Source organism: Cheilinus undulatus, linkage group 22, assembly GCF_018320785.1.
Source record: "Cheilinus undulatus linkage group 22, ASM1832078v1, whole genome shotgun sequence".
Classification (NCBI taxonomy): domain Eukaryota; kingdom Metazoa; phylum Chordata; class Actinopteri; order Labriformes; family Labridae; genus Cheilinus; species Cheilinus undulatus.
In genome coordinates, this window is record NC_054886.1 from 7,458,311 (window position 1) to 7,482,888 (window position 24,578).

Below are 24,578 nucleotides of genomic sequence, written 5' to 3' on the forward strand. Positions count from 1 at the left end.
GATTTGAAAAAAATATTGTGTTAGAAAAATAATGATGTGTCCAAATTCTCTACTGGGAAATTTTGTGTTTTATTAATTCTATGAAAATAAGTAGTAAATAAATTGGATGATGAACCTCAGTATAAAAACTGAATTTAGTGATTTCTTAGGTAGTTGAAAAGTGTTTAAAAATAAGCATTTAACCATAGATCAAATTTAACCACTTAAATAGTCTGAGGCATCATTATGCTAAAATAAAGCTAGCCGCATTCCGTGGAGACGTTGAACCCTTTTATTTGTGTCAGTAGAATACAACAAATGTAGCGTACGTTTCTTATTCCACATTTACAATTAACAAGCAGAGATCAAATCGATCCTCAACAATCTTTTCATTTCTCAGCAGCATCCTGCTCAACTAATTTCTATCATTTTTTTTTTATTTGTTTCGCATTTAAAACATGAAACTTGTCCTGTAGCATGCTTTAAAAAATACATCTGACCTGGAATGAGGCTCAAAATTGTGTGTAGGCCATGAAACCAGGGCCTACTTAGATATTTCTCATGTCATGTGTCTTGTATTATGTGCATTCCACCAAGCAGTCCAGTGTTCTGCTGATGAAGGCTTTTTGAACCAAGGGGAACAGCTTCTTTCATGGCAGAATAGGAGCAGTTTGCTTACTTACCTTATATGTTTTGTTTCCTTTTGTTCCTTTCTGCTATTAAAAATGATAATAATAATTTGATGACTCATAGAGGGAGATTTTCACTTGCACTTTGAATGGGTGGTGCAAGCAAAAAAGCCTCGGTGGGGTTTGATAGGACTTAGGAGAACAAGAGCATGTGTGACTTTGTTGGTGTGGCTTTGTGGTTCATTGCAAATGTTTTTACTACAGAGTGTTTAAAAACCGGATGTGTGGCTTTGCAGGTTCATATTAATATCACACTTTAAACCAGTTTCTCAGCAGGGCAGTGTAGTGATAATAAGTCTTTTGTACAGATTCCATCATGCATTAACCTGACATGCCAGATGAATGTGTTTCACACATCCATCTGGGAAAGCTTCTCTTCTGTCTGTCACATCTCTACGGGCCAATCAGAGCAACAAAACACGTGAGATAGCAGCTATCAAGCTGCGTGTGCGCAGCTACTTACATATAACGCGAAACATGGCGACTATAGACATGTAAGTGCTCGACTTTTGTTGTTTTTGAAAAGAAAAAAACTCACTGCTGTTCTTTGTTCTTCTTTTAACAAAGAATTGTTGTCAAGTTCTGATAAAACTTATGCTTTAGCAGCATCCACGCTAATCTCTTCCTCCATAACTGCACCAGCTCTTGCTGCTGCTTGTTTAAGTCACGACTCTGCTGCGCCTGACAGTACTGCCCCTTGTCGCTGATTGGTCCTGTCACTTTCTAACCGGGCCCAAATGGTTCAGATGGGAGCTTTGCAAGATGGATTCGCCAGTGAAAAACAAGGATGTGGGCCTATCCATCTGCTTTGCAAGGTTAATCATGCATTGGTTACCTCAGGAATGTCGCCAGTGTAGGGTTGCCAAAAAGTGGATTTGTTGCTCTTTCTTCTAAATTTTAAGAAGTATTTTGAGCTCTGAATATCAGGGCTGCATTGGGAGCACAACATTAAAAAGGTGTGAGAAGATTCATGTTGGTTTTTACAACAAAAAAGACCAGGAACACTCAGCCCAACAGTTGGATGAATTTCTTCTTTACAGTAGAGCCAAAAAAAGATTGACAGGAAATTAACTGACTTTGTTGCATGAAAATGTAAAGAAATTCTGATGTACAGCGGGCATCTAGGATGAGACAAAACACATACTCTGTTCTTTGCAAACAAAGTAAGCTTTCTTTTAATAGAGCACTTCTCCCTGCACAGATTAAGCAAACCCAACCTACTACAATGGAGAAATGTGGATTTTGAATGTCCAGCAGTCCAGCACTCACATTTTAGTCCCATTGATTCAAACTACTTATTTTTCTTCATGATTTTTTTTATGAAGCGGTATCTATTTTAATCTAGTCTTAGTCTCATCTTCCACATGGATAAAGTAAGTTGGAAGTTTTTTAGTCATAACTGATGAAATCAACACTGGCTGAGTGCTTAGCATACATGTGTTTCAACTATTATCCAGGAGCCAAATGCATCCTGCAGTCCACTTTTGATTGGTCAGCAGGAAAATCTTAAAAAACAAACAAACAAACAAAAAACCTAATATGGCCCACATTAGAACATGAAGCATGTGCTTGACTATATTGTACTTCTTAGTTTCAAGACAAGGTGGTGCTCCCATGCTAGCTCCGCAAACAAACATTTTGACAAATATACATTACTGAAAAAAAAGGTCAGCCTCTTCAAAACATCCAGCCTAGATTTTTGAAATTGGGTAGGTATGTGCATCATATCCGGACCTACAGAAAGCCTCTTGGACCCATGTTGCTAATCAACAGGAAGTCCACCATTTTAGTTTTCAGGTAAAATCTGGAACTCGGTAGCACTCTTGAAGGGTCCTGTTATGATTAACTTTTTCAAGGGCGTTCATGAGAAGAGCCCAAAATTTGATGTGCTACCACAGGAGTCTGTTACAAAAAAAAAAGTTCAGCTTGTGTACAAAACCATTCAAAGAGAATGTCGTGGTATATCCTTAAAGTCTGATGTCTCGCCATGGCACTGAAGGTCAAAAAACAATGACAAATAACCCTAACCCTAGTGGCCCCATGGTACGATATTATCACAATGCTTGGGTCATGATTTGATATTATTGCAATTTTGCAATACATTGAGTATTGGAAAACCATATATTACCATCCATTGCTATCTACTCAGTTTTTACAGCTGATCTTTTAAGCTGACTGTTGAAATGTCTGTCAAAGTGCCACCTATTGTGAAGGCCTATTATAAGCTGCCTTAATGATTTAGTCAGTTACTCTGTTGTTAAAACTGGGTGGTCTCTCTCCAAAGTTTTGTGGTAAATACTTTCTGATGGGCATCAGTGCTGCAGCCTATTTTGTGGCATGCCAAACACCGACATGCAGGAAGGTGCGAAGGCCTGTTCAGTTCTGCTTATATCTCAGATTAATGTGTTTTTTTGTTTTTGTTTTTAATGGAAACTTAAGGAAATCAAAATGATAAAGATATCTAGATTCATAATGCTCTAATGGATTATGGCAGAATACAGTACTACCAATGGCGTTCCAGGGTGGAGCTGGTGATAGCCAGTGCCCCTGAAAATCTGTATGTGGCTCTCATAGGAAACATTTTGGGCACCCTTGGCAAGCATGTTTGAATTCAGCGTGTCTGTTGGCAGCCCTTAACATCTATTCATTTTAATGGATTAGATAGGAATTATTGTCTGCTATCTAAACATCAATGACTTGAATTCTGGTCCTTTTGCAGTGGGGGCTCTTTCAAACCCTCTAAACCCCCCTGGTTATGAGCTTGTACCTGTAGTTGTAGATTATTTCCACAGTGGCACAGGATCAACCTGTTGCTGTGTTTTGGGACAAAGTCTAGCAGCCGGGCTCACATGACGTCCTGTAGGTCAGGGTTTAGAGCCCGGCGAAGAAGCTGGCTTTGTGCTCCAATGCTTAGAAATAACATTCAGCTTGACCTCAGGAGTTCATTTATTTACCTCCTTACATACAGCATGAACCGGTCAGTATGGAACAAGGATTCAGGATGTTAAATCATGATCCAGAACATCACCAATGAGAATTAGGAGTTTGATTATTGGAGCCTGAGAGCTGAGACTCACTACCTTTAGCTTAGCTCCCCAGCTGCTGTGGCCCCGTTCACATTACAGCCTAGACTCCAGTTACAGCCTGGTCACTGAGGGATTCATTTTCACCCAGAGAGTCTTCCACACCTTTTCTCTCTGATGTCAAAACAAGGAAACTAGGGATGCACCATATTATCGGTAGATGTTGGCTTAAAAAACAAAGTATGGGGGCTAGTGGTTAGGTTGCACCCCATGTACGTGGGCAGCCTGAGTTCAAGTCTAGCCTGAGGCTCTGTTCATTCTCCTATGTTTCAATTTTGTTTCTGGACCAATCCACTGCCATATCTCTGTGATAAAGGCAAAAGCCCCTGTGTAAATCTAAAAACAAGTGAATTGTCAGCATCGCCAATCTATCTGCCAAAATTTACAGCTTATATTTTGGCTTTAAAAATCTGCATATCATTTTTAAATATTGTTCGTATGAATAAATAAGTTAGTGGAATTTTTGGCTTGGCCAACTGCTCTATGTCATCTGAAGTCTTTTTCATTATCATTCAGTTTTTGGCTTGGCCAACTGCTCTATGTCATCTGAAGTCTTTTTCTCTTTCATTATCATTCTTCACACTTTAAAGTGTGCAATTTAAGGACTGAAGTTTGGGTCTGAACTACATTAAAAAAATGTATAGGCTAAAAGTAATTTGTAAATATCAGCATATCTGATATCTGTAAAAATCCAATATTGTGCATCCCTAAACAGATGCATTCTTTGTTATTTTAATGATTGATATGGAAAATACTAGTACATTAAAAATGTACAATACTGGAAAAACTGACACTGACATTTTTTTCTTTCTGCAGTATAAAATGTGACCAATCCTACTGGTCCAACACACATACAGTGCTGTTTGAAAGTTTATGAACCCTCCAAACATGGTCATTATTTCTTGAAAAAATAATAAAAATAACCTTATAATATGACCATCCAAATCCCAATTTGTAAAGCAGACCTTCAAAATAAGGGACACAGAAAAGAAGATTTTCTTCTTGTTTTCCTTTTTGCCGCTACTACTACAACCAAACATCTTCTGTAACCACTAACTGATGTCTCACTTTGCTTTTGGGGATTTTTGCCCATTCCTCTCAGCAGAACTCAGCCAGATGAGAGGAGTTGGATGGACGTCTGGCATGCACCCGCCATGTCAGATCTTGCTATAGCATTTTCATGCGAGGTCTGGACTTTGACTGGGCCAATCCAGAGTGCAACTCTAATTTCTCTTAAGCCATTCTTTGGTAATTTGCTGGAATGTTTTGTGTGTCGTTCTCTTGTTGCATAACCCATTTCTGTCCCAGTGCTGGCCGGCAGGAGATTCTGGTCAAGATTTTGTTTGAATTTGTAGGGAATTCAGGGTTCCCTGAATAATATGGAGTCGTCCATGTCCAAGCCCAGACCTTCACATTTCTACCATCATGCTTTACTGTGGGAGAAGGTTCTTTTCTTGATATGTGGCATTAGCTTTTCTTCAAACATGGCTCCTGTGATTGTGGCCAGATAATTCAAATTGTTCCCATGCTCTCTGGAAAAGTTTAAAGGGAAACTTAGTTTTTTCTCTTGGGAGCGGAGGCTTCTTGTTTGAAACTCTTCCATGTAGGGCTGAATGACTTTGGAAAATAATCTAGTTGTGATTTTTTCTCCAATATAGCGATTGTGATTTGATATGCGATTATTCCTTAACTTGTTTTTTTCCCTAAACAAAGGCTGAACAATTATTTAAAAATATCTAAATCTGATGATTTTGACTCGTACTGCAAATTGGATATGAATTGTTGCATCAAAGGGTTTTTGCTATTCTCATATTGAATAAGAAATAAGTACAAAAATGAAGAAGGTAGGATTTTTTTGTAGACCATCCAAAAAAATGGCACCGGAATGATTACATGATATGTCATTCATAACATCTCTGCTGCAAAAAAAAAAAAAAAAAAAAAAGTTTAAAAATGCTTTTTAAAACAAATTTCAGGTCAAAGAAACATTGCACCTTCTCCATTTGAAAATTGCAGCAGGCTATATTGTGATTTAATCTAATTTTTGATTAATTGACCAGCCCTACTCCCATGAATGCTGTGTCTATTCGTTTTCGCCTGATTGTAGATGCATGTACATTTATCCCAGAGGCTGCCAGAGGGGTCTGCAACTCTCTGGAGGTGATGTGTGTGTCTTAACTGGTTTATCTTTTTTCTGGCGCTTCTTGGTGAAAGTTTTGATGAATGTCCACTTCTGGGCAGAGCTGTGGTGATGCTGAGTACCCTCCACTTGTAAATGGTTTGTCTTCAAGTGGATGGATGGAGCTGGAATCTTTTGGAGATGGTCTTCTAGCTTTCACCAGACTGATGGGCTGTCACCACTTTCTTCCTGATGTCCTTGGATCTCTCCTTCCCTTTGGCATTGTTGATCTGTGTGCTTTACGCCTTGGCATGACAGTGGTTTGGTTGTTTTTCTCTGTCTTTCAATCAGTGCTGCTCAAAACCTTTCCTAAGGATGTGCAGTTTGATTGGTCTACATAATTGATTACTTGCGTCCACATGTTTTTCATTGGAGTCTATTACCAATTTACCAATTCAGCTGTGGTTCACTTGTACATACTATAATTCCAGTTCACATAGTCTGCTGGCTGCAGACACATGGAATTGATAAACATTAACCTGACATTTCATATACTGTATAAAACTGGAGATAATAAATCAGAAAATAATGGTAAAAAAAACCCCAGAAAAATCTTAAATACTCCAGGGGTTCACAAGCTTTCAAGCTGCACCTTGATTGGAGTCCACCTGTGGTATGTTAAATTGATTGGACGTGATTTGGAAAGGCACACACCTCCCTATAGGAGGCCTCACTGCTGACAGTTATTCATGTCACTCTGCAGAGATGACGGTATAAATTTGTGTTTTGTACTGGTACTGGATGCAAACAAACTCAGTCTTCTGTTCTTTTTGTAGGTGTTTCTGGAGGAACCATAGTGGAGAACGGTTGCATAGTCAAAGACCTGTCTGCCTCAGACCTCCATGATCATATGAACCATCACTGCCATGTTCCCATCATGCACAGCGAGCCCATCATTCCCACCTTCACGCCAACCTGCTCCTCCACCCCCATCTACTACAGCAGCCCCCAGAAGAGCTGCTCCGACCTGAACCAGGACTGTCACAGCTTGTCCTCTCAGGACTCAGGGATCCCGACTCTGGAGATCAACCCCCCAGAGCCGATCCTCCACGCCAGTCATCGCCCTGGAGATGGTGCCCTTATCTTGGACTCCCCCCATGACTCACCTGCAACTCTGCCGTTGGACGATGATTCTTCTGACAACACCATCCGCAAATCCTCCACCTTTCCCCGCAGCGGCTACGACTCCATCCGCCTCTTCAGCCCCGCCCTCAGATTATCCACCAACACGGGCATGAGCATTGGGGGTGGAGCCTTGAACCGCAGTGATGACATCTCGGTGTGTAGTGTGTCGAGCATGAGCACCGAGCTCTCTGTCTCCAATGAAGACATCCTGGATTTCACTGTAACCTCAGACTCTAGCGCCATTGTTACTTTAGAGACGGACATCAGCCATGACGCTCACTTCTCAGACGTGACCCTGTCATCGCCCCAGGGGAACCTCAGAGACTTCTGGAGTCCAGGTTTTTCAGGACAGGACGAGGGCAGGCAGAAGAAACTGGGACCTTTGGCGAGTTTATTCAACAGGTGAGTCTATTCTCAAGAGGTACTTTTATTTAGTCTAAGATCAAGCCAAAATTTCAAGGCACACCAAATCCATATCTATACAAAATTGCCTATTTAAAACATGTTCTAGTAAATCGAGCTTATAGCATTAGTTCAACTGATCTCAAGCAAGCCTTCAGCAGCTGATAGCCAGCTGATTTTAAGCACGCTATTTGCTAATCGCACTCATGCTGCCATTCTTAAATTGCTCTAACCTGGCTATGCTTTGCTGCTCCCTCTCCAAGCCATTTTTTACAACCCTCCTCCACCCTAGCTCCTCCTTCCCAGAACAGTCACATATAAATAACAGCATTAAGTGCAAACTTACAACTGCCAATAAAGAAAAACTTTTTATGACTGTAAATCATATGTGTTTCTTGACAAAGTGGTCCTGACTGAACTTAAGTTATTGTATAGTTGCAGTAATTATGTATGGTTGTACAAATTGCTATGACACACTAAGACTTGGCTCAAGGCACACCAGTGTACCTTGCCACACCATGTGAGAACCCCTGGGCTAAACTATTTAATGCAGTGCACGCTTCATATCAAAACAAACTAGCATGCAGAGAAAGTATCTATTGCCAGCATGACTGAAAGCAAAGATGCTGAATTTTTTCAGGTTTCTTCAAACATGTAAGCCATTCAATATGCAAGCCGTGCAAAAAACAAGGTAAAATACTGCAGCAAGACACGTGACAAGAAACCAGGCCTATTAGCAATAAGCATCAATAGTTAGCCCCACTACATTGGGACGGTTTTTGCTATCTCATCCTACACTTAATGATGCTGCAGTCGCAAAAGATTTCTAAATGGCAACGCTTTTATACTTGATTTGCAAAGACATAAGCCATGCAGCATACCTGATAGTCAAGGTTTTAGTCAGCTGCTTATTGACAGTAAGTAACACTGTTTAATCCCTATTTGTGAGTTCATTCCTAAAACTGCAGCAGCCGTGTTTATGCACATGTAAAGCAATAAAACATTCAGGTAAATACAAGTGGGTTTGCGGTAAAGTGAACTAAAATACTGGTTATGCATTAATGTGTAACATCAGACTGTTTTTTTCCTTCTCATCACTGATTCCCAGCAGCAGAATTTCACAGCACATACAAACAGAAAAAGCTTTGTGAGCTCAGTCTTGTTATGACTAAGATATCAGCTGAGAATATATACGTATATGTTTATTTTTTCCTGACATATTGAGCTCCTACAGCCTTGATTTCTCATGGTTCAGCTCATATAGTGTAGCTGAAAGAGGAGGCCAAAGTGTTTACAGGCTGATGTTTCAGTACCAAAAGTTAAACAGAACCAAAAAAAAAAAAAAGATTCAGTCATTTCCAAAATTCACAACATGACTTTATCTTTTAAAGAAACTACTTGGAAAAAATATTTGTTGGTTTTAGTAGCCTTTGCACCCAACCCTGTGCCCAAATGTAGGTGGAGGCCCACAAGGTGGTAGCTCCATGTTCTGTCTAAGGGCTGAGCCCAACTGGGCACCATACAGGGAAGCCAGAGGGCTCCCACCCCCACATCTAGCTCCAAGGGGATACTTTGGTTTCCCTTATCCAGGTGAGGCACCTCTAATCCAAAAGTGCCAGTCCAGCGGGTTTTGTTGAACTGCGTAGGCCGGACCCTCTCCAGTGTCCAATTTGCCTTGGGAGACCCTACCAGGTCTAATGCCTCTTACAACATAGCACCTGGGTTCATAGGGTCACACAAACCCCTCCATCACAATAAGACTTGCCAAGCTTAATCACAAACACCATCAGAGGGTTTGTTTCCATCAACAGCAATTTTCTGAAATGCTCTTGTCACATCTTGAGCTTATAAATGTTTATGATCCAAAATCAACATGCAAATGGCATTTTGGCCTCTTTATCATGATGAGAGGCATAGTGGCTTGTGGTTTGTTTTCTCCTCAGTGTGAAAAGGATATGTTTTCTCAGCGTTCCTCGTTGTTCAGGTCAGGTCTTCTATGGTAGCACATGCCAGTTCAGTACTCCGTTGCATCAAACTCACTCTTGTACTGCTCTGGCCTCCTGATGACAATCGCCCAGACCTGCTCCAGATGTATGCCCCACCTCTCTAGGTATCCTTCCAGCTGACCCCTAAACATCAGTCTTGTTAATGATACCCAAAGATGCAGCGATTTATCCTCATTGATGCTGCCCGCATTTGTAAAAAAAAACAAAACAAAACAACAATTCTCTTAAAAGAAAACGTAAAAAAGAAAAAAATACTTTCAAAAGCTCTGAAAATGAAAGTAGAATATACACTGTTGTAATCTCTCAATGGGAAATGTAATTTTTACACTGTCACTGTCCGTGCTACATCCTCATTGGCTCAAACACATGCAAATGCAAACTGCAGTGATGGAGACATGACTGTCTGAGCTGTTGGGATGTTTTGCTTAAGGACACCTCAGCAGTACTCAGGAAGTGAGCTGGCCCTTTCTAGCTAGTGGACCAGTTTCCAGACCCTCAGATTCCCAATTTGAAGTCACAGACTGAGCTACTCCTGCCCTGCTATATTTGTTCTCATTTACACACACAGACCTCTCTCCTAATACTCATTTACATTCATGAGTAATGGCCATTACTTGGTTGTTTTAACTAGTGATAATGTGTTTATAGAGAAAGATATGAGCACATAGAGTGGTTAAAGTTCAGTATAGCCAGTGAAAAGTTCTATTATCTGGTACCAAATTTAGTTTTAAACTTATGAAACACATAGAGACAAAGACGTTTAAGTTTCCTTTAATGAACCGTGAAAAGTTTTACAGCAGCTCATCAACCTGTCACATTTGTAATTTCAAACCAACCGCTGGGAGGAAATTCATTAACAGCTGACACATGCTGTGTTGTTTTATGACACGTGTGTTTTTATGTGGATAGGTGTGTTACTGGACCAGACTCAAGATTTTAACAAGGCAGTAAGGGCTGCTTTTACAATGAGATGATGAAACCTGTTATTGTAATGGAAAAGCAGAGCTGTAAATGATAGAAACGAGCTGTAAAACCATCTACAGCCACATGTTTATTGCTTAATTCTTCCTCAGATAAATAAAGCATGAAATATATTAATGCCACGTCGAACTACATGCTGCGTAGTCACATTTATGATGCACACAGTGGTTGCTGATAATACCTGGCAGTCCACAATAGTCTTGGATTTTCATTAATGTTCCAGATTAAAAGCCACAATCAAAGCAAAACCACAGCTATGAGAGTGGAAAGCTCTGACAAACTGTTCATAAAGTGACTGTTACTACAGACTCACGGACAGATCTCTCCATGGAGTTGTATGCTATAATACATTGTCTCTCCATTCAACAGATCAGAGTTTGTCCAACAGATCACCTCTTCCGTCCAACTAACCACACTGAATACCAGCAACTACTTGGAGCTAAAGTCCTGACAGCAATGATTGAGTAAAATTTGGCTCCTTGTTGACATTTCCTTTATATTATTGCAGCTTTGGCTGTCTGGCTTTGGTTAAACTCAGTATTAACCCTTTTTTTAAATTTTTGAAGTTGTTTAAGCCCACAGTCAGAATGTCATCTAAACTGTAGTCACCTGCCACTAGAAGCTACTATAGTTGCTCTTAAAGGGGACCTATTATGCAAAAATCACTTTTTCAGGCTTTTCTAACAAAAATATTTACCCCCGGTCTGTCCACAGTCCCCTCAAATACCAGAAAAATCCATCCTCTTCCACCCTCTCTTTCTCCACCTTTCAGAAAATGTTTGCTGAAACAAGCAGATCTCAGATTTTCCCCTGATGATGTCATGTTGGGAGTTATCTGGCCCCAAGATTTGGTTGGCCCTCCCTGCTTGGAAGAAAGTTCTGCCCTCCTCTCATGATCCTCCTTTGAGCTGCCAGCTGAGAGGAAGATCAGGATAGCAACATCCATTTAGTCACATCCATTTCCTGAGAGGGGCGTGGTCAGGGGCGGAGTCAGACAGCTCATTCATATTTAAAGCCACAGATGCAGCGCTTTCTAAGAAGGGCTGAAACAGAGGGGTTTTTTAGACATTAAAAAATCCATCCTGGAGTGTTTTTTAAGCAACAAACTTCACAGGCATGTTTTGCGGACCTCTGAGACCAATATCAGCTTGTCTTAAAAGGGCAAAATATGTCCCCTTTAATGACTTCTGCCTTTCCTTTTATTGCAATGTAAAAAATTGCTAACTGCCAGCACTGATGGGGTTTTGTTGGAACAGTGCAGTTTAAAACTATGTTGATCTAGAAAAAGAGGATAAAAAAATGTTATACTCACATATCTGAAGCACTGAGTGACAGCATTTGGCTCAGGAATGTGGACGTTACTCTAAAAAGAGGATCATAGTGTTAACGTGGCAGAATTAGCCGTATTTAGTGACAAAACCTCACACTGTTTTCAGGATGTTTACTTGACTTTGGAGTCGGCTGGCGGATGAAATTATATTTTTCGTTAAACCCTTAAAGAGTGTTAAAGCCAGTGCTGCTTTTTGAAATCATTACTATTACGATTGTTTTTGTCTTTCTTTGAACTTTTTTAAAATCAGGTTAATTTTGTTCTTTAACTGGCTTACAAAATTATTCAGTGTATTATAATTATTATCTGGTCGGATCTTGATTGAAAATTATTGCAAAAAAAACCAACAACTTTTAAATATAGTATTACATTGCCATTTATATTTAGTGTCCATTTTTGGTCACAAACACTTTGGGTGTAACAAATTAAAATCTTTATATTTAGAAAAAAATAATAAATATAAATCAATGTTGTTACTCATTTTTAAGAAATTCAAGGTTGTGATAATCTTCACAGAAATGTACTTTGCATGTAGTATATGAAGATTAGCCTAATACTTTTTGTGTTTCTTTTATATTATTATTTTTGCTTTGGTCCCCAAGAGCCTCAATGTAACTATTTGTTTACACTACCCCAGGGTAAATCAGATGGGGAATTATTAGCTTCAAGCTTGCAACAGCCTTCCTTTCTTTGCTTTTCTCACCTTTTTGTGTATATGAGTGCTCACTCATATATAAATTGTCAACACGTGTAAAGGTGCCATGATCGGTACAGCATTACTTCTGTTGGTAGCTCTGGAGGGATTAAAAACCATACTGCTCTACTTTCATGATGACTGTTGAAAGTGTTACAGCTGGATTACAAAAGCTGACATTGCTTAAAGTCGCTTTACAAACCTTTCTTAGGCAAACATCCCTGAAACTCTCCAGCTTTTTGCCCTACATTTAATAAAAAAAATGCCTTTACATCTCTGCATTTCCTGCTTTTTTGTTGTGCTAAGGTGATCAGTGACACTCGTTAACACCTCGCACTTTGATTGGGTTATCTTATCCCTCCAAAGCTGTCACTCAAAAAGAATAACAGTAGCCGTTCTCACTCATTTAAACTTTCTTTTCACCTTTTCCCTTGATAGTGTAAGTTTTACATAAACCTCACTTCTTCTTTTCACCCTTCAGTCTTGTTATCTTGCTTGGCTATCTCTCCTCCCTCACATGCAGAAGTTACTCATTCCCTCAGTGCCCGTCAGACTTCTTCTCCTCCCATCTGTGAAGTCTGGCCTTTCTGTGACTCTTCCTTTCACAGTTTCACTCTGCCTTTACATTCAGCTGACTCCTTCTACCTCCCTGGATCTAAACTGTCACATCTATGGACCTGAATGTGGACTGAAGGAGAGCTGCCGCTTCTTTAGGGTTTTATTGTTCTTCATTGTTTAACCTTTAAATCAGAGTTTTAGGATGGCAGCCCCATCTCTCCTTCTGTACATTGACAGGTAAGATAACAGACATCATTGGCGTTAAAATAGTGCTTTGGTTCCTTTGTATATTTCGTTTTTACTCACTAGAAAAAAAACCACGAGTTTGAGCTTTTACTCCAAACATCCTTGTCTTTGAATGAAGTCTTAAAAACAGCTCTAGACCTGCTTGCTGGGTCTGTTATGATGCCAGAGAAACTCAGTGAATGCTCTTCTTGCTCTAGCTTGTTTGGTATTTGTATGCCGGGTTTCCTCATTGTTGTCTGAAGCACATTTGAACCACAGAGACTCCTTATCACCTTTCTACACACACACACACGAGTCGCCACAAATGTTTGGAAATCCTAAATATTCTTCCTAGACTTGAACTGAGCATCCTAACAAGCCCTTCTGCCAGCCCTCTTGGATTTTCAAGCTTTTCCACTTGAGCAGCCGACCGGAGCTGCAGCCATTCAGCCGTCACGTTGAGGCACATTCGGCTGCACTGAATGCAAATCATGCTCTTTGTTTGGTGGCTGTTTGTTTGTTGGCATACAGGGAAACTAAAAATATGTTCTGATGAACTCTACAGTAAACTCTGATGTTTGAGGTGTGACTAGTTTGGTCTCTGCAGTGAAGCCTAATCTCTGCACGCTAATCTATGCAGGATTGTTTTTATGGAGGTGCAGAGGTCACTTGAGTTCATCTTTCCTCTGCAGTTCAGAGAGAGGTTAAACATTATCTTTTCACCTCAGCTAAGCCCTGCTGTGCAAATATTTTTATTTGATAATTTTATGTTTTATTATATGGACAGAAATCCAGTCATTCACCAAAGTATTAGCTTTATATAACAGGAAGAAAAGGATGAAGTCATGATTTTATCAGGGAAAAATGGCTCGATATTAAAAGTTTTGAGCACTGATTTCATAAGATATAAGCAGGATTATTATGAAGATAAAGGTTTAAAACTATAGACCTTCTGCATTAAAAAATGGTGTAATGTGCTAGAATTTAATTTTACTACATTTTTTTATTAATGCAACAGTTTTACATCATTATATAACTAGCAAAATACATGAATTAAATATGATCATGTATTAATTTAAACATGCATGGTTCGATATTGACTGCATATGTTTAATTATGAATATAGATTTAGCACTCATCCTTAATGAACCTTTTCTAGTTACACCATAATGCGTGTCATTTCTAATAAAAGCCCCATCTGAACCAGGGATTTCATCCAGTTAATGTGTTTGTAGCTTATATTTAACATCCCCTACTGGTGTTAGAAATGGCGTTAAATCTTCCTCTTTTGGTGCCGTTTGGAGCAGCACTACATCTACATGAGAACTACTGAAGTATTTCAGAGTATTGTGATTGTTTCTAAAGTTAGTTTTTAAAGTGATGTCCTACTTTTTCTCCTTTGACTTGTGCACCTTCTGTGTTTGCACACTGCCCTGCACTCTTATGCCCTTATATGGGCATTAAAGGGTTGTTTCGCAGTGCTAATTTGGAGAGCACCTGGTATTCATCAATTACTTAAGAACGTGTAATGAATCCCACTTATGGTGGGACAAACATAAGTAAAAGTCCTTGAAAGATATTGGTGAATGAAGACCTATGATAGTGATCATCAACTGGTGGCGTGAGGGCCACATCAGTCCCCCCAAAGCTTCCCATCCAGCCCCCTAGAACATCTTTGTATTAAGAATAAGTTAGGGGGAGAAAAGATGACGTGGTTTATAGGGTGTCTGTTGTCTTAAGATACCTACAGCTATTAAATCAACCCCTCCAAAAAATAACTTTAATATTCAACTGTTGAAAATCGTAATGCCTCCCTGCTGGAGGCAGAGTGTTTTTGGGTCTATCTGTCTGATCAGGCCATCACTGTTAAACACGATTTCTCAGGAACACTATGAAGGGTTTTCTGCACATTTTGCACAGTTGTTCTGACCTAAGGATAAGGGTTGAACAGATTATCTACCTTTACTATTGGTGCTGATATTTGGCATTTGGCCGATTATCAGGATCTGCATTTTATTTCACTGATAATCAATAAAACCACTGAATTAAAAAGTGTACTACTTTGGCTCCACTGTAAGCTGTGCCTTTCCCTTTGGTTTGATTTTCATTCTCCACAGTCTCACCACATGCCCTGTAATAAAATATGATTGGCTTTATGTCACATTAGTACTAGCCAATCGCCATTCAAGCCTGGGTACCACTGACACAGTGAGCCTCTGACATCACTTCCTGTTTCCCTGCTTCTACTGTGCTGCTCTGTGTTGTTTCTCAAGCTAATAAAACCAGGGCTCAATTGTTTATTTTCCTTTGTTTTTTTTGATCATGCAGTTTTTTCTTTTGCCACTTTTTAAATCATATCAGTGCATATCAGTTCCAAATATCCCTTTTATCTTTTCTCATCGTAGGTTGTTTTTCTGTTTTGTGGCTGTAATATTTTCTCTACACCTGTGATTTTACAACTTTTTCCTCTTGATGCGAGGATTCTGATTTCTGATTTTCTTCTCTTACATGGCCCTAATATTTGTAAATAATGCATACATTTTATCATTCATTATTTAATGAATAATTCCCTGATTTGATCTGGTAATTCTAGTCTGAAAAAAGCTTTTCAGGGCTTTCTTTGATTGTTTCTGGCGATATAAATAAGTTAGCTTGGTAGTGTAGGAGATGGAAGCACGTGCATGCGTGTCTGTGATACAGATCTTAAAGATCAGCATTGTTATCTACAGCGTTTTTCACTGATTATCAGCTATATGGAGCCTGATCTGATGTTTTTACATCAGCTGTCACGTGTTTTTAACTCAAACAGCACAGCAAAGAGAACCTGGGCACTGACTGTATAAACTCTGCTTTTCTTTTTTTTTAACCCTTTCTGTGAATGCAGGGAAATCTAATATTCAGCATAAATAGCTGATAAATAATAAACTAACAAGCTTCTATTACATGTCAGCTTTCAGTGAGTATTGAAAAACATATTTTATATTACTGTAAGTTTATCAAAAGCTCAAATGAGGGAGGAATGTTCTTTGAAAACAACTAATTTAGACAAAATAAGGTAGCCCTCATGCACTAAAACAGTAGTTCTCGATGCCTCAGGACCCTCCTGGAACTCCTCAATGAGAAATCTTGACCCAGATTTTCAATATCACTCAACCAATCAGATTGATGCATAGAAAAAAAAAAATAAAGTTTGGACTTCAAACAGCACAAACACCATGGAATAAAGAGACAGAGCAAATCAAACATGTTTTAAAAGTATCTCAATGTCTTTTTGGCAAGGCTGGACACAAATTTGCGACCCACTGAAAATGTCTCTGCGGCCAACCTTTAGGTCCTGACCTGCCAGCTCAGAACAAGTGCACAAAAACAACAAACATGAGTCATAATACCAGAATTTAAAGTTTATTATGATACGAGCAAAAATAAAATGATCGGTACTTGTTTTGATTCCACAACAACAACAAAAAAGTAAGTCTCATTTACACAATGCTGTGTCATTTTTAGGGCGAAACTGAACCTCAGGCCTCAGGTGAAAACCTCTTTATATGTGGATGTAGTAGTACTGATCTACTACAGCTACTGCCCTCTACAGGTTAAAATCATCTACTTCAAAAGTTTTTTTTTTTTAATTCCTACTGGCTGGTCAGATGCTCTGTGACCTAAATACGTAGCGGAGCTCAGCAGTCACCACCCACTTTTCTCCTGAACGTTCAGTTCACTCTTAGCAGCCCACAGCTATAATATGAGGCTTCAGCAAGAGATGTTGCTTTGACACTTGAGGATTATGGGTAATGTCATCAAAAGATGTTGATAAAATAAAAGGTTGTTTCTCGTGCTTGACCATACATCGCTACCTCATTTAAACCATATCTGTGGAAAAAGGATCGTTAAGCTCACTGGTCCTGGCTGAGCATGTAAAGGCAGGATTATCCAATCAGAGTCGTCGCTGTGGCACTCTAGGATTGTGGGTATTGTAGTATTGTTGACTGAGATAGCTCGTTGTAAGTGTACTTTAAATAGCTCTGACATTGCGGCTAAAAATCAAACCTGAAACTCAGCATGGACTGAATGATGCAGTGGCTGATTAGGGACGGTAGAAGGAGGGAGTGGGTGTGGCTTATCCTCCCTAACTCCCAGTCCTGTCCATGATGATCTAAAGGCTTGTTTAGATGCACCTCAGCTGATTCTCTGGGTTAGTCACTCTTTAATCACCAAAAATGCAGAGAAACTCTTAGATACAGGCTAAATTTCAGTTCCTGTCTCTTCTGTTTAGTAGGGCTGAAAGTTGTTTTTTACTGGACCTCTGTATTTCTACAGTGTGTTAATAAAGATAACAGAGAAGGCATTGTTGTAAAACTTAATATTTTATCAGAGGATATTGTTAGAGCTAAAAAATGTCCTCTTAACAGCAATAATGCAAAAAGATTACAGAGAGGGATACAAAATGTGATTTACGTGTGAGTCGTTTATTTTCCCATCATGCGTTGCACAGCACATTTATGGTGAAGCATGCAGATTGCGTTTATTTGAATAGATTTATGTATATAGTGTGCATTAATGGGCTTTGTTTTACACAAAATAATGTCATTTTGAGTTCCTTTAATTGATTTTAATTGCGAAGCCTCATCTATTTAGGGTTTTTTATTTACCTTAAAGGGAATATTAATCACAGAGCAGCAGGCTGCTTTTCACCACCTGTATTTGCTCTCGCAACATGACGTGGCATTTCATTTCTGTGTTGTCATTCCACTTCTTCATTAGAGCCTCAGGTCGACCACAGAATGAGGAAATGCCTTCCTCTGCATGATCTGTGAGTGCAACAGTATCTGTGGAGTGGAAAATATGCAGCATTGATGTGAAACGTGCAGCGGCGAGAGAAACAACACAGAGGTGTTAACAGAGTAGAGTAAATGATGTTGGAGGTGTGGCCATACACAGCTTTGTGAATTTAGATTTGTCTCTGTAAAGACTTCAGTATAAAGAAAAAGGTTGTTTAAAGGTGTCAAAGTTAACAGATGAACTGTCTGTGAGATGTAGTTAATGTTTCACAATGCGAGTCAGCACAGTGATCAGCTGATCACGGTCTTAAACTTTGACCCGTTACACTTACTGTTGTCTATAGGATATTGCATAATTAGACTCTAAAAAGCTTAAAAGCAATAAATGGCAGTTATTCTAATGGTCAGTGGTATAAAGAAGTAGCAGTGCTTTAAAAAAAAAAAGAAAAAAATAATAATCATCAAATCACGCAAGAATCAACCTACCATTGTCGTTCTTACAAACTTTGAAATGTTAAAGTAAAGATGCAAGAACTTGCAACCATATATTTAAAGTGCAGACACAAGTAAGCTGTAATCTCTACTGGTAAAGTGCCTATCAAAAGTATTCACCCCCCTGATTTTATGAATCAATCATGCTCAATATAATTTGGCTTTTTAACAACAAACAATGGGATTTCCCTAGATTTTTCTACATTCATTTTACCCTCTACCTTTACAAGCCTTCCAGGGCTGGCTGCCAAGAAGCATCCCCGCAGCATGATGCTGCCACCACCGTGCTTTACAGTAGGGATGATGTGTTTGGCGTCTTCTCTGATGACCAAAAAGCTCCATTTTGGTCTCATCAGACCAAAGAACTCTCTTCCACTTGACCATGGAGTCTCCCACGTGCCTTTTGGCAAACTCTAGCCCAGGTTTGATCTTTCTCTCTGCCACTCCCCCATAAAGCTTTGACTGGTGAAGAACCCAGCAACAGTTTTATGCAGAGTCTCTCCCATCTCAGCTGCTGAAGCTTGTAACTCCTTTAAACTAGTCATAGGTGTCTTGGTGGCCTCTCTCAGAAGTCTCCTTCTTGCTTGGTCACTCAGTTTGTGAGGATGGCCTGATCTAGGCAGATTTCCACATGTGCCATATTCCTTCTTTTTCTTGATGATGGATTTAACTGAACTCCAGGAATGTTCAGTGCCTTTCTATATCCATCGCCTGACCTGCTTTTCAATAACCTTTTCTCTGAGTTGCTTGGAGTGTTCTTTTGTCTTCATGGTGTAATGGTAGCCATGAATACTGATCAACCATTGACTGGACCTTCCATACTCAGTCTTTATACTACAATCACTTGAGACATATTCCCCATTTCACTAACTGTGACACTACTAGCACCACTTGGCTGTCATGGGTCTTTACTCTTCTACCTGAACAGATTGTAACAGCATCACTGTTAAGGTTTTTGTTACTACTAATTGAAAAAGTTCTAAGTGAGATCAGCAGATGGCGGAACACTTGATGACGACCATCTCCCAAACACAGCATCCTGCAGCAGGCACAACCCACTATCAGCAAATTTATCCTCTAGTCTTTAGCCTGTGGCTGTTTACTCTTTCCTGTCATCACCTCCCTGAGGGCGAGCAGAGAGACGTGCATCAGTCAGTGTGTCAAAGATCACATTGGAAGAGAACTTAAACCTCTGCAGGGTCTACAGAGTAAAAGATAGGAGGTATAAGCCAACTTATTTTAACTCAATACACACCAAGATGAAGCCGTCTCCTCATAGTGTGACTCAGTTCAGACAACAGCAGGATATTATAGACTCTCTGATGCTACAGCTCTTAACAATGCATGTTTATGTCACATGACCTGACCAGAAGAGGCTTTTATCTGACCAGCTATTCATGTCTTTGCATGGCTCCCCTCTATTCATGCTTGAATTAAAGCCCCAGCTAACAGCTCCTTGAAAACAAATGAATCCAATTACTGGTTTAAAGGTACAGAGAGCCCTGCTGCACTGTTGTATTTAAACGCTAGGTGATTTTAAACATTTGAAATTTTTAGTTATAGGTGCAGAACAAAGAGTCTGGTGGTAAAATGTTTTATTCTTCTTTCTAGCAGCTATAATGCTTCACATTTGCTGTATTTAGCCTGCTGTTTAATATGTTCTTTGTTCTATTTTTCTTATTATCTTTCCACTAGACTCTGATGAGAAAACGAGGATTTAACCAGAAAAATGCAAAGTTTGTTTACACCGCTATCTGCCACAAAGCCAGCCTTGAATTTCACGGGACATTGTACTTGCTTGACCAAAAATATGTGCAAAAACGGATAAAAAAAGGTTCTGTCCTTCCCAAACCTCATCTATGGGGTGTTGGCATGTCAGTTTCTTTTCAGCTATCCTGCTTAATAAAGGCAAAAAACCATACAAACTAGTATATATATATTTTTAAATAGCATTATTGTCTGCTTTGGGATATCATTGTAAGCTAGGGATATAACAGGCAACCTGTTTGTCTTAAAAATAAAGTGTAAGTGCAGCTCTACAGGGCACCGATGCAACCTGATAAACATGGCAATCAGTGCTCGATTTCCTGCCAGTCCTCCTCATTATAATGACTCCATTTCTGTGTTTTAAAATCCCTCTTTATGTGTCTCTCAGGAGCCTCTTTGCCAGAAGGGTGAAGGACAGTCAGCCTGTGGAGCAGAGAGATCCGGGCTGGAAGCTGTTTGGAAAAGTCCCACCTCGGGAAACTCCCACTAAGGACCCCAAGAGAATACAGAAGGTAGAACCCTTGTTTTTATGGACTGTAGTGTTTTAAATAGGCTGGTTTCACATAGGTGCAGGGGTTTCTGCCTTAAAATCTTCCCTCTGTGCTCCCTAAAGCAAACCTCATCTGTTTACTCTGTGACATCTGAAGCTCCGCTCGGCTGTGTTTGTGTTGAACTCTGGGACAAATATTAGTCGAATGAGCCAACAAGAGATTTGTGTTTGTTTACTGACCTTCTGTTTGGTTTTCAGTGTAGTTTGTCAGAGATGATCCCAGACACTGTTGCCCTCCTGACTCAATTTAACCCGTACGTTAGTCGACTCTGATTATGAAATGGGTTAAATGTTTGGATGTTTTGGGCCTTTAACAAAGAATAAATGATACAAAATGTCTAAGATTAGATGCAATTTATCACCCAGAAGATTAAATTTGAAGAGCAGGAACTACTACAATCTCCTGAATCACTTGTTTTTAATCTTAATAGGAATGGGTGTTTGACCTGAATGTCTTATTTTTGTTTTTCTGGCCTAATCGTGGTCTGCCAGCTGTGGTTTGTGTTGCTGCAACCTCTGCTGCCTGACCCACATCTGAAACACCTGTACAGGAGCTGCGGATGGTTTTGGTTTGTTGAGCAATAAATGAGAGCATAGTAAACAAAAACAGGAGCTGTGTAATGAAGAAATGACTCATTAATCTATTAAAACATGCTTATCTTTTCTGGGCTTTACGCCAGGACTTTCTGTATTTAGATCAGAGAGTTTTCCAGATTTAAACACAATTTTCTGACCTGAAGAGATCCATAAGGGCAGTCTGTTTATTTGCTGTGCTGTTCATTTTTTATACAGTGTGTTCAGCAGTGTAGTTGTGCCTACAGGGTTGATGTATTTTTGATTTATGCCGCATGTTTTTTATGGCTCATCCTGAAAAGATAAACTCCCTGTGTTTGGCTGCTCTTGCATGTAGCTTATCTGACATTCAGCCTTTTATATTTGCACATTGACTTCCGACTCATGCTTCTTGACTTGAGGTAGTAAGCATCATAAAACAACCCAGATTCAAAAAAGTTGGGCCGCTGTGTAAAATGTAAATAAAAATGTAAACCCACATTTTATGGGTGCGATGTCAGTGTACTTTGGATTATTTTTTGATCGATCACAGAACAGTTTTCCAGTTTGCCTCAGTCCATTTGAACCATCTGACAACAGCTCTGTCGTATTTGACAAGACGCAAATGTTATTACTTCTGCCAAGGAGTTTATGTGATCGGGTGGGTTTGTTCGTTTGTTTGTTTGTTAGCAAAAAAACTCAAAAAGTTATGAAGAGATTGTGATGAAATTTTCAGGAAATGTCAGAAATAGCATAAGGAAGAACTGGTAAGATTTTGGGAGTGATCCTGATCACTGTCTGGATCCAGGAATTTTTTAAAAGGATTCTGTACTATTGGGAGATAGGGCTATTGGCGGAGGTCTGCGCTGTTACCACTTTACACCAGGAGATGGCGGACATGAGTAACTTCAATCCCAGCAGCATTTTTGGGTGTGTTTCTATTCAAAGTTTTGGAGTTTATAGAGTTTGAAAGACACACGCCTGGTCCAGGAGACGAGTCGGAGCATAGCAGAGAGAAAGACAGCGAATTGTAGAGAGAATACTCACAATGCTGGGAGGAATAGAGGAATATTCCCCCTCTGTCATGACTTCCAGTCGTCCAGTGAGACCATGGGTGAGACTGTCAGTGTGTCTGTTGGCACCAGCAGACAATGCTTCCGCCATGACAGTCCACCCGTAGCGAAGCCAATGCTTTGCTTCACCTCGTGTCCACCCAACCGGGGAGGGAGTAATCGGCAAATGCCGTGGTGGGGGGCATATGGGGACAGACCCAGGAATTTTTTAAAGGATTCTTCACTATTGGGAGATAGGGCTAATGGCGGAGGTCTGCACTCTCCGAGTGCTTTTCTAGTTCAGAGTTAAATAACTATTGAACCAGAAATTGTAGACACTTCCTTGTTTTTCCTCTGAAATCCTAGAGTAGTAGTAGATGGCAGCATTTCTGGATCATGCTCACATATGGCTTCTCCTTGCAGCTTTAGCCTGCATTGTGGATGGGATTGGAAACTGTTGACAGACAGTGATCTCTGGATGTGTGCCTGAGCCCATGCAGAGATTTCCAGTACAGAAGCATGCCTGTTTTAAATTTTGTGCTGGTCTTGTGCACAGAGATTTCTCCAGATTCTCATAAAGTCCCTGTAAAGAAGAATCTGAATTTTTTCTGTAAACACATAAAATATATTGAAATTTGGTTGCTTGTAAAAACAAGCCTGAAACTGTGTCTCACTGAATAATGAATTTGTTTTCTAAAGATTTATTTTTGGGCCTTTAGTGCCTTTATTCGACAGAGGAGGACGGTGGACAAAGGTGGAAATAGGCCGAGGGTGGGGAGAGACCTGATGCAAAGGGCCACAGACGTACATGAGTCGTGCCTTAGACCGCTAGGCCATCTGCACGCCCACTGAATATTGAATTTGATCAGTGAGAAAAATCTACGTCATGTTCATTTTCAGGTTCATTTAATGTGGGCTGAATTTGTGGGCTGATGACGTAGTCAGCCCGTGTATAACCCCACCCCTACAGCACACAGCAATATAAAAGCACTGCTAGCATCTTTGGTTCTCCTGCTGGATTTCAAGTAGCATTTATGATAGCATGACAGACTGCCACCAATGCATCCTTCCTTGATGTAGAAATATGTGAAGCAGCTTCATTTTATTTTCAAGATTTTCAGTAAATAAGGAGCTAAGAGGCAAATGGATTGATTTTATTTTTTTTTTTTTGAGGAGGCATCATGACAGAGTGCGGATTAACAAGGGCATCCGCATCTGCAGTAGCCACTTCTCTCAGGACAGTTTCATAAACCTGCATTGGAGAAATATGGGTTTTATTTATAAATGGACTTTTCATGATTTTAAAATGGATTTTTCAAAACTTTGGGATGATTTTCATTAGTCATATTTGGCCTAGTGGTTAATGATACTCCCCTCTGCCATACAACAAACAAAAAAGAAAGATTTGTTTTTGCTTTACAGCAGGGGCCATCAACTCCACTCACACAAGGGCCAGCTTTTTCTTGACAGACACTGTGGGGGCTGGACAGTGAAATAAACTAATCTAAAATCAATGGTTCCATCGAATTAACATCCTTGTAAAATATTTTCTTTTTTTCTTTTAAAAATGAATGGAACTTTAAGCTTGTGAGGCAATATACTTATCACCTCTTATATACCTTTCACCTATACTGAAGCTAGCCACAAGGGGGCGATTGAGATATTTTAGCTACATACTTATGGAGCCCTCTTGATGTCTATCATTGAATGTGATGCTAATATGCTGTGTCCTGATAGATCAAATGCACATGCAGGAAATAGATCTTTAGTGTAGATTCTCAAAAAGGAAAATTGCACTCTCAAAGAGCCTTTAAAACTGCAGCTTTAATCAAGACAGGAATAAGTATTTTCTTACCATGCCAAATTACAGCAGGACAATACCTATTTGCTTCTTGTTTGAAAAGTTGCTAAGTTGAAGGTTTTATTTAAAATTTAAGAGAAAAAGTTAAACGCTAGCATGAAGTATTTTTCCTTCTCAAATTTTTGGAATTTAATTTTCTTCCGGAGGCCGGATGGGAAGCCATTGGGGGCCTGATGTGGCCTCCAGACCTCCAGACCTCCAGTTGATGATCACTGCTTTACAGAGTCTTTAATCTTTAGGTGACATTATTGACTGTAGATGGTTGGGTACTCGAA

General features: G+C 39.7%; 1 protein-coding gene across 3 annotated transcripts in view; it reads left to right on the top strand.

Moving 5' to 3' along the window:
- The window catches only part of tbc1d14 (TBC1 domain family, member 14), a 74,291-nt gene that overhangs the window by 12,006 nt on the left and 37,707 nt on the right, over nucleotides 1-24,578 (top strand). For all 3 annotated transcript variants that reach the window (XM_041778954.1, XM_041778953.1, XM_041778952.1), the window contains 2 exons: nucleotides 6,707-7,457; nucleotides 20,677-20,800. In XM_041778954.1, the coding sequence (XP_041634888.1) occupies nucleotides 6,781-7,457; nucleotides 20,677-20,800 (801 nt within the window). In that variant the 5' untranslated portion in view covers nucleotides 6,707-6,780. The remainder of the gene's footprint in view (nucleotides 1-6,706; nucleotides 7,458-20,676; nucleotides 20,801-24,578) is intronic.